We start from the raw sequence: 11,104 nt of genomic DNA on the forward strand, positions 1-11,104 counted from the left end.
ACACCCAAATTAAAGTTATGACTCGATTGATTTTACTCTAACTTAATAGAGTAAATGTGAGCAGATAAACAAACAAGCTACTCTAACCCATAATCATCATAAAACAATAGTAAAATAAAAGGTAAAAGAGTAGGGAAGAAGAATGCAAACACAAGATAACACGCCGATGTGTTATCGAAGAGGAAACCAAAAAATTCGGTGAAAACCTCTTCGTTGCCCTCTAAGCGGTAATCGATTCACTAGACAATCAGTTGGGATACATGGGTTAGCAAGAGACCCTCCAAACCTAATCTACCCGATATACCTAAACTCTCCAAGCTCCTACTCCAACAAGACTTCTCGGAACCGTGTCTTGTCTAGTTCTCCGGATCTAGCAACAAGCTCCATGTTGCATCTGCCATCTTTGGATTCTTCCAATACTTCCCAGTAACACCAAAACCTCATTGAACACTCTAAAAAGGTGTGGTAAGTGTTTAGGCTATCAACCTCTCAATAGTATGGAAATGGAGAGGTAAGAGTTAAGGAAAACCCACAAGCAATTGTGTAGAGGATTGTGGGTATAACAATTTCTAACTCTCAAAGTTTGTGGCTAGGATTTTCTCTCTAAAGAACTCCTCAACATTTGTGGGTAATGTGGGCATATATAGTGTGGGTGCAAAAAGTGTGTATCAGATAGCACAGTCTGGCAAACAGAATATTTCGCGAGTGTCTAACGGGAAGGTCTTACCCGCAAGCTACTCGCGAAACACAGCTGTCTCCATCTATCCTAACTCTTCGCATTCCAGTCATGTGCAGGGCTCATGCATCATTTCGCGAGATGCTGAGTCGTGAGCTACCCGCGAAAACTCTTATGTCTTCAATTGCTTGAGTCTTCACACTTTCTCTCTCTCTATCACACAACCCTTATAATTAAATCCCACAATAAATACAGGGTACAAAAGATTGAATAAAATTATAATCAAATTTGACACGGAATTAAAGCCAACAAAACATATAGTTGTAAATTACAACTTTGCATGGTACAATTTGCATAGAGGTTCAAGATAGCCTTTCATTCATCATCATCTTCTCCTATGGACCTAAGTTAAATTTACAGTCAAGTATGCTACTTCTACTTCCAACACCAATGCTAACTCAATATCAGGCATGGTCACACTACGAACTGATTTCCATGTCTTGCGACTATCGGAATCAATAAGGAGTCTACTTCAATATGAAATTCAGATTCAAGTACAATGACTCAACCTTATGGGTCAATACATTGCGGTATTTCTGTGATCTCCTAAGGAAGAGCCAACCTACACAATCAATGACGCTATTCATTCAACATGTCGCCAAATACATCTAAGAGATCGGCAAATAAATAAATAAATAAATATATATATATATATAAACTTACCAAGGTGAGCGTCGCATCTAACTCTATCGAGCTTGTGCAAAGAACACCTTATCATCGCATTCAACATCAATCTGCTTCAACAAGGCATTGCTTCTCTTCGTCATGAACATTGCTCCACCAACATCAATACCGACAAGTCCCACGGCCATAAGCAGCAGGCTACCACAAACCTACTATGACATTTCTTGTTAGACCACCCTACTCGTGACCGATTGGTTTTTTCTCTTCTTCAGTTATGAGACTTTGTCCTACCTAAATCTCAACCCCATGGATGACAGAAAATTCCAAGCATCTTCAACCCTTTGCCAACGGAACCCCTCTATTCCCCACCAACGAAAAACTCTTCTCTTTTGCCGACATCACCATCTCACCAACACTACCCTTCTTGAAATTTAGCAACATGGGTGGTGAAGGATTAAATGTGAAATTTTGGGGAAAGAATGAGAAGATCTGATGAAGCTTGCAATTAAAAGAAAAAAAAAATTAGAGCCTTGGCGGATCTAGAAAAGCAGATGAAGATTTGGTGGGGTCACACTTAAGGGAAGGCCACAGGAACAATGAAGTTTGAAGGGCAAAGCAAGTGAAGAAAGAGAGAAATAAAAAGCTACTGGGAGGGAGCAAAGCAAAGAGGCGTGTTATTTGGTATTTTCCACTAGATCTGCTCCCACAACCTGCATCACCATAAGAGCATCCACAGCAGTGGAGCTAAAAATTTAGCAATTTAGCTCTACAAAAAGTTACTTTATCTATTTTACCTACACACATGCTACAGCAGTGGATCTATTTTAGCTTTCAACACAATAAAATAATATAAACATTACAATAAAATAATATATCCACTACAATAAAATAATATATACTCTACAATAAACATCAATCACAATCACACACAACCACAACCACAACCAACACCACCACCACCACAGCCCATAATAAAGAAAAAAAAAATCAACCAAGCCCACACCCACCCGACCCACCAAGCAACACCCACACCACGGCAATCAAATTCATGCAAAAAAAAAAAAAAAAAAAAAAAAAAAAAAAAAACCCCAAAGCTTGGATCGATGGAAAACCAAAGCAATGGGCGGAGGAAGGCAACGGCGGCTTCAATGATGAAACCCAGAGTTTGGTTCGACGAATGAAACCCACGAAATCCAGAGAAACCTAGGCTTGTCGGCGTTGGGTGAGTGTTGAGATGGAGGACTGGGTGGAGGCGTGAGTCAAAAGCGTGGATCGGCGGCTTGGGGCCTGGGTCGGCTTGGTCTGATTAGCGGAAGAAAAGTGGGTCTGATCGGCGAGATGGGTTTGTTGGCGGAATGGGTGGGGAGATCGGTGAGATGGGTCGACGCCAGGGATGGGTCAGAGCTAGCGGCTGGGCTGTGAGATGAGGAAAGTGGAGGAAGAAAGAAGGGAAGCCGAACTCATTTGCAATTCGGAGAAGATTAAAAGAAAGAAAAAATAATATTTTAATCCGGCTGAGGAGTAAAAAATTGTTTTTTTTGTTTAGCTCTTAGCTACATTGCACTTCTATAGATAGATATGCATTGTACCGGTTGAGCTAAAAATTATAAGTATAGCTCCACTGTTGCATGCTCTTTTTGGTGGAGCTAAAATAACAATATAGCTATTTAGCTCTATTGCTGCAAGTGCCCTAAGTAGCGTGTCCATCTCAAAAAAAAAAAAAAAAAAAAAAAAAAAAAAAAAAAAAAGAGAGAGAGAGAAAGGTGATCGTGGTCTTCATGATCAAGACATGGCCATGCTAGGGGCACACCCTTAACAAAAATATTCTTGGGGCCTTCGTTTCGCAACTATTGTAGCGCCATCGCCACGGATCTGCATCCAAGAACCCAGTTGCTCCTTCACAAAATCGGTGTCACCATTATCAGACATTGTCTCTCTACAACCACCATAGGCTGCATTCTCACAGCTAAGGATGCAAAGCTTGGTTCGCAATTTCCTCTTGGATTAGTAATTGATCATGGAGCCTCTATAAATGGAATTCATGAGAAGCTAATTGAAATTGTTAAAACCTCATAGGCGTCCAGGGGCGGAGCCAGAAATTTTTGTTTGGGGGGGCCGATTTGTGTTGCTAATTTATTAGTCTATACAAACTTTTATACATATACACAAACACATGTATCTATACACATACACAAAAAAATTAGTATCTTTCATAATGAATCCTTAAAATTAAATGTTTCATAGAATTAAATTAATCTTTCACCATCTTCCATAATGAAATCTTTACAATTTTCATTTTCAATATAAGTTACCAAATTGTCTACCGTTGTGAGTAAAAAACTTTCAATTGAATTAATGAAGTGTTCAAAGACATAAATAATCCAAAACTTAAAAAAATACGTGAACACATTTTACCATAAAAAATGAATTTGAGAAACAATACGATCTCTATAACTACTAGACAAATTGGACAATTTTTTTTAAGAACATTATTGGACCAACTCAAAAGTTGAGGGGGCCAAGTCCCATTTTTGAGGGCTAATTATTAAAATATTAAATATTTCTATATAGTATAAAAAAAAAATTCAAAAATTTCCCCCCACCCTAACATGTAGCTCCACCCCTGAAGGCGTCAGCCACTAGATACCATTTTTGCTTGTTGGGACTGCTGAGAGAAGGTGATCCAAATGCCCAGCACTACCTCCTTTGCCAAAGCTATAATGTGGAGGAACTTGAGTGGACCCACCACTCACTTGTGTTAACAAATGAGCCACACAGTTGTTTTGGCCAAAATGGCCCATTAGCATTAATTTTTGAAATATTTAGTAACAGAGCACTGTTTCGGAAATAATTAGGGAAATACCACTTTTTTCGGTACTCGAGCATGGTGAGCTCGAGTACCATCTTTTCATTGGTCAAACATGTTCTCAAAAAAAAAAACGCCGCTATAGTGCCCGAAAACGTCACTATAGGGCTTAAAAAACGCCACTATAGGGCCCCTTGAACCTGTTATGGGACTTATAAAAATTTTTGAAGGAAAACGCCGCTATAGGGCCCAAAAACATCACTATAGGGCTTAAAAACGCCACTATAGGGCCCTTGAACCTGTTATGGGACTTATAAAAAAATTTTTGCAGGAAAACGCCGCTATAGGGCCCAAAAACGTCACTATAGGGCTTAAAAACGCCACTATAGGGCCCCTTGAACCTGTTATGGGACTTATAAAAAAATTTTGCAGGAAAACGCGCTATAGGGCCCGAAAAACGTCACTATAGGGCTTAAAAACGCCACTATAGGGCTCCTTGAATATGGGCGATGGTGGATTAAAAAAACATGGTACTCGAGCTCACCAAGCTCGAGTACCAGAAAAAGTGGTATTTCCCTAATTATTTCCGAAACAGTGCTCTGTTGCTAAATATTTCAAAAATTAATGCTAATGGGCCATTTTGGCCCAGTTGTTTTGGTATTCAGTCTTCTACACGTCCAAGGAGTATTAGGCCCACATTATATACTTCGAGGCTCTAACAAATGGGCCAGCCCGGTTGTTAAGAAGCTGCATTGGTGTTCAACAAAGAAAAAAGTTATACAAAATTACAAATGCAAAACTAAAGAGAAAAAAAAAAAAAAAAAAAAAAAAAAAAAAAAAGGGAAAATGGCGTGGAGGCTATAGGCTATCTAAAGGAAAGTAATATAAGAATAATATAATTCTTATATGTGAAAGCCTATTGGTCGAATTGATATGCGGACAGCATGATTGAAGCTAGCACAAAACTTCAGTTAGTTACTACACAAGTCCTTTTGGGTTTCTTCAACCGGCGACTTTTCTACAAGTTGGCATCATGAACCATGAATTTTATACCCATGTCATCTTAACCAAAAAAAAAAAAAAAAAAAAAAAGTGAAGTGTTTTGGTAAATTAATTCCCAAACTTGCAACATCTACAAACAATGGAAAACATCAACTACTCACACGCATGCCGTAATGCGCCACTCGTGCTCGGGGGGCTAATGTTGATACCCATTTTCGCGACACATTTTATACAAGCCCGATTAAACCAAGCCCGACTTCCTTGTGACCTCAATTCATATATTATATTATATTTTATTCTTTTAATCATGGCCCAAGCCCATGCAACTTATTGGGGGAAATTGAGGAAGTGTGGTTTGAAGAGTATAGGTCGATTCCTTTCGGACCTTTTGCATGAGCCTAGCCCATACATGCTACTAAGTGGGTAAGGGACACTGGTAGCACCTCAAGCTCATGGAAGAGGTCTTGTATCAAAAATTTTCACCCCAAAACAGCTTTTATGCTCTGGGTGATTATAGCCCAACTTTTCTGCTCTACCATTTTTTTGCCTAAAACACAAAGCTGACCCTAAGTGGCTGGCTTTGTCTGCTGCAACAACCAAATGCAATCTCCAAGAACCTGCCATGTCTAGGAAACATCAGCCCATGAATTTAGGCTACTTTATTTCCCAAATTATGCAAAAAGCAAGGCATCCCTCTTACCTAATTAAATCAAATTTGGCCATAGCTTCTTTGATTGATACCTTGGGTTTCAAAACCTCTTCTATTGACCAAAAACAATCACTTAGAGCACCCCAAGTTCAATACAAAATGTCTCAATCAGATTCAAAAAGGACCAACCATATTCTACCCACATACCTGAAATTTCAGAGCAAAAGCCCATTCAGCCAGTTAACAATCTCTTAATTTCGAAGTTTAGGGGTAGAAATATGGGTACAGGGGAACCTTCCCTCTCTTCCTTACAACCCCTCTCAATTTCCTCTTCTAGGTGATTGTGAGTCAAAATTTCAGACCTGTTATGATTTTATGTTTTTTCTGCACTTTTGTTATTAGTATTTCAATTCTCTCTTGTTAAAGCACTATTAGCCATTTGTTCGTGATACATTTAGAATTTTGGGCTTGATTCACTACAAAAAAGATTGCTATTAATGACGGCTAGATTTCGTCGCAACAACACAAAAAGCCGTTGTAGATTAGTATTGCTAACGGCAAAAAGGCCGTCGTCGTCCGTTGGCAAAAGCCTTGTCTTTCTTAACAGCTTGTATCTCCCAACTTGGTAGTGTAGCCACTTTGCCTTTAATAATATAAAGGACATGACTTCACAAATTGTCCGATAAAGGACCATGGATTTCAACAAAGCCATCGAACCATAACAGCCTATTGCAATTTGGTTCCCCATTCAACGTTGCAATTTGGTTCCTCATTCAATCGTTTCAATTATATGTAAAGATTCATATAATTGAAACAAATTGAAAACTGTAAGAAATTTTGATGAGCTAAAACTTCAAAATGCTAGAAGCACAATTGTAAGAAGACAAAAAAAAAAATAAAAAAATAAAAAAAATTGAACACATACATAAATATCTAGAGCCATGCTGAGGAAGGAGCCACACAAGTGAAGAATGTTCAGGTTCAGAAAATAGCCTTTGCTGCAACACTACAAGAATTAGCTTGGATTAGGGTTCAGATTTCTAAAAATCATATTGCATAAATATACCTTGGAATTTCTAAATGTTGTACCTTGAAGGAGTAAATATGTATATTTTTGTATGTTTTGCCCTCTATTTTACACAATTATTTCTGCTCCTCTTCCTCCATCTCATAGATGGACCGGTAATCAATCTCAACGCAAGGGATGTTATTGATCTTGAACCACTCTCCCTCTTTGTCTTTCTTGCAACGTTGTTTCAGCACTGGACAATCGTAAATATAAAGTTGTAGAAGTGAAGGAGGTAGGCCCTTCTCTGGGAGGGATGCAAGTTTGGGGCAGTTGGAGATCCACAAATCTTCAAGAGCAGAGAGGTTTTGAAAGGCCTTGGAGGATAGTAACACTATATTTGGAAAATTCAGGATCCGCAACGAGGTGAGAGAGGTAGGAAGCAGCATCATCATCTTCCCATCTTCCTCCTTAGGAAACGACTGCCAATCTTGAAATTCATTAGCATGAATGGAGAGACATCTAAGAGACGTGAGTTTGTGCAATCCCCACTCAAATACTTGCTTACAGTTAGTCACCCTTCTCAATGAAAGTTCCTTTAGATTGGTGGGGAAGCCTTCATCTGGAAAGGATACGATGCTTGGACAATCATGTATAAATAATGTTTGAAGACAAGTGAGGTTATGCATGCGGGGCAACGCCTCTAGTTTCTCACAGTGAATGATCCAAAGATTTCTCAGGTGAGTGGGGATAAACCCTCCATCCGGGAATGAAACAAGACTACAACAGTTTTCTATGTGGATCTCATTGAGGTGGCAAAGTTTGTGTAGGCCCTCCGGTAAGAATTTAATCTCTTCACAATTACTGATTTTAAGATATTCAAGAGACGCATTATTGTGTAACTTGTCTGCTAGTAACTCTAATTTTGGGCAATTATATACTTTTAGGTATTTAAGGGCCATAGGTAGCTGGTCTCTTGATAATAAGGATGTCAGCTTAGAGCATGTCCAAATCTCAAGGTGTTTAAGCGATGCAAATAGGTCACCTCTTAATGATACACATTTTAGAGATGGGCAGTCACTAATAAACAAGTGCTCAAGAAGAGATGCATTACTGTCAATACTCTCCAATTTCCTTAATAAAGTAGCTGCCTCTCCCTCATCTATCAAAAACTGCAAATTCTCACAACTTCGTATCTTTAGCCTTTTCAAAGTTGGAGGTAGTTGGCGTCTAGAAATGAACGTCAAAGAATTACATTCCTCAATAGTTACACATTCCAAGCATGTACAATTGGACATTGGCAAGGATTTTAAAGCACCGCAACCTTTAATATACAATACCTTTAAGGTAGATGTCAAGCTTATGTTAATGAGACTAGGGCACAACCAGATTTCCAGCCTATCAAGAGAAGTGAGACTATCTTGCCACAAAGATGTCAGCTCATTACAATCATTTATCTTTAGGTTTTCAACCTTTGCTAACCCTTTCATGAACTCTTTTGTTAAGCTTTTGAGACCAGGAATAGAAAAAATAATTGACTTTAGCAAGAACAAGTCATCCATATTTTTGGTCACCACCTCTTTGCACCCTACAATTTCTAATTCATGGAGCATTGGACAGCTTGGAATTGAAACAACCAACTGCTTACAATTACTAATAGAAAATTTTTCCAAAAATGGGAGATGGCATGGCAATTTTCCTTGCAATTTAGGGCATTGAGAGATAATAAGCTCACGCAAGTAAGGGAATTCTTCATACTCAACTTCATAAGGAATCCAATCTTGCCATTCTTGCATATTCACAAAGTGAAGTTTTTCTAAGAATTGAAAAGGTTTAAAGTGACCTTCCCCATAAAACTCTGGGCCAATGCTCCGCACCTTAGCCATGCTCATAATGACAAGAAATTTGAGGGAAAATAGATGTCCAATAGCAGGCAAGGACATGCATTTTTCACATGTTACAATCCTTAGGTCCACAATATTAGAAAAGGAGGGATCTCCTAACCATGTTGGGAATTTCTCACCAACATAGCCATCAATTGAAAGTTCTTTAACAGTTGTCCAAGGCTGTAGCATGTCAAGAATATCTACTGCAACTCTTGCATCTTGTAAATGATCATGTGGAGAACCCCATTTGATCACTAGTGCATCTAAATTCTTCTTACCATTTAAATTGGCCCTTCTTGCATCCTCAACATCAAGCACATTCTCCAAACTTGAAATGCAAATTCTTCCCCGAAGAAACTCTAAGTTCATCAAGTCTCCTATCTTTGATCTAGTACCTTTCCCCACAACAAAATTAGATAGTGTTTCTAGATTCTTTAATTCTTCAATTCCCATTGGCATCTCCCTAATTGAATTTGCATTTGTAATGTTGAGATGTTGAAGATTGACTAGATTCCTAATTTTCTCTAGTAACTTTGTGAAATTGCAACAATCCTTCAATATCAATATCTGCAAATTGTATAAAGAACTTATTGATTCTGGTAAACTTCTAATTGGAGTATTAGAAAGGTTGAGGTATCTAAGATGTTTCAGATCACCGATTGAACTTGGTAGCTCAATGATTTCATACCCACATAAAGATAATACTCTTAAGCATCTTAATTGTGGTAGCCAACAATTAGGAACATAATTTGTTATGTAGCTCGAGGAATTTCTTGGAATGGGTAGGAATGTTCGTAGATGCATATTTTTGGGGAAGTCTTCAAACTTTTTGATGCCATCATAATCACATTGAATGTAAGAGAAATGTCGTACCTTTGTAGAAATCTCAGGTTGCTTATTATTGCCCAATGTATCTTCCATTCTAATGCACAAAAGCCTCTTGCTGCCCATTCAACTAGATCACTGATGAGATCATGCATGATAAAGAGTGATCCATTATTGCTTGATTGTTGAAAGAATGATCTCCTTAGTAAATCATGAAAATACTCACTACCAAGATCTTCCATCGACTTGTTTCTTTCTGTTTCTTGAACCAAACCTTTTGCCATCCATAACAAGACAAGCTCATTCTCCTCAAATTCATAATCCGTCGGGAATAATGAACAGTAGGCAAAGCACCACTTTAAATGTGAAGGGAGGTATTGGTAGCTCAATTTAAGAACTGGAATAGTACCATTTGTCTCTCTTGGAATATCCTGGATCTTACTATGCAAGACATTTTTCCACTCATCGCGATTGTGTTTAGTGCGTAAAACACCTCCGAGTACTTTTGTTGTCAAAGGTGACCCCTTGCACCTTAATAAAATTTCCCAACGAATTTCTTCAAGTTTTGGATGAGCTGTAAGCTTTTTTACCCCCAATGCATGTTGGATAAATAGGTGCCAACAAGCATCACTTGATAGCTCTTTCAACTCGTAAGCTGGAGCAGTTCCCATTGTTGATGAAACACCATAATTTCGAGTTGTGACAATAATCGTACTTCCTGGAGCCCCAAATTCAAATGGACAACATAGTTTAGTCCAATCATCGTAGTCTTCGTTCCATACATCATCCAGAATTTGTAGAAACTTCTTGTTGTATAATTTCTCCTTCAATTTGACTTGTATTAAGTTTAAATCACTAGCATCACAATGCTCAGAAGTGACAGATTGTAGAATTACTTTTGTCACCCTTACAATGTCAAAAACTTCTGAAACAAAAGCCCATGCTTTCAAATCAAAATAACGGGTCACATCTTCAGCATTGTAGACTAGTTGGGCAAGAGTTGTTTTACCCAATCCTCCCATACCAACTATGGGAATCACAGAGAGTTGAGCATCTTCACTACTCAGCAACAATTTGATAATAGCCTTTTTATCCTCCTCCCTACCGTAAGTATGACGTTCATTCACCAGAGAAGTTGTGGGCACCCTTGATCTTGTTGTTGTAGTCTTTCCCCCAGTGTTTTCTCTCAATTCCAAATCATTCTTATCTTTCATAATTCTTTGTAGTCTTGAGTCAATATTTGCAATCTTGGACCGCATCAACGTAATAAAACTTCGATTCGAACCAACACAAGCATCTATGATCTTCCGTACCTTACTTTTTTTAGGTTCTGGGTTCAACTCACGTCGCAAAGCTTCAGTAGCAAACTCGTCCAAGATGTCGTCCGCGTCATAAGCCAAGTCTTCCAGGTCGTCCAGCCAAATTTTAACCAACCTGCTTGTCTCCCACTTCTCTTCTGCATCATCTAAAACTGCATGGATTTTCAGTAACATTATCTTCCACTTGTTGAGGTCAGCATGAACTTGCTCTTGTTGAAAGATCTTTAACAAGTAATAGGAGGTTAACTTGT

At 38.5% G+C, this 11,104-nt stretch overlaps 1 protein-coding gene across 1 annotated transcript; it reads right to left on the reverse strand.

Annotated features, from left to right (window-relative positions):
* Positions 1–6,960: 6,960 nt before the first annotated feature.
* On the reverse strand, positions 6,961–10,556 carry LOC115985966 (putative disease resistance protein At3g14460). The gene is made up of 2 exons (XM_031108847.1): positions 9,558–10,556; positions 6,961–9,276 (listed from the first exon to the last, which is right to left on the reverse strand). The coding sequence occupies exons 1-2, from the start codon at positions 10,554–10,556 to the stop codon at positions 6,961–6,963; spliced, it is 3,315 nt and encodes a 1,104-aa protein (XP_030964707.1).
* Between the last annotated feature and the right edge of the window lie 548 nt (positions 10,557–11,104).

Source organism: Quercus lobata, chromosome 4 (genome assembly GCF_001633185.2).
Source record: "Quercus lobata isolate SW786 chromosome 4, ValleyOak3.0 Primary Assembly, whole genome shotgun sequence".
In the NCBI taxonomy this organism is placed as follows: Eukaryota; Viridiplantae; Streptophyta; class Magnoliopsida; order Fagales; family Fagaceae; genus Quercus; species Quercus lobata.

Excerpts from the sequence above, each read along its gene's own strand:
- LOC115985966 (XM_031108847.1), bottom strand. The coding sequence starts at position 10,556 with ATGGGAGGATTGGGTAAAACAACTCTTGCCCAACTAGTCTACAATGCT. Across the intron at positions 9,277-9,557 it reads ACATTTCTCTTACATTCAAT|ATATTGATATTGAAGGATTG; the intron begins GTGATTATGATG and ends TACAATTTGCAG.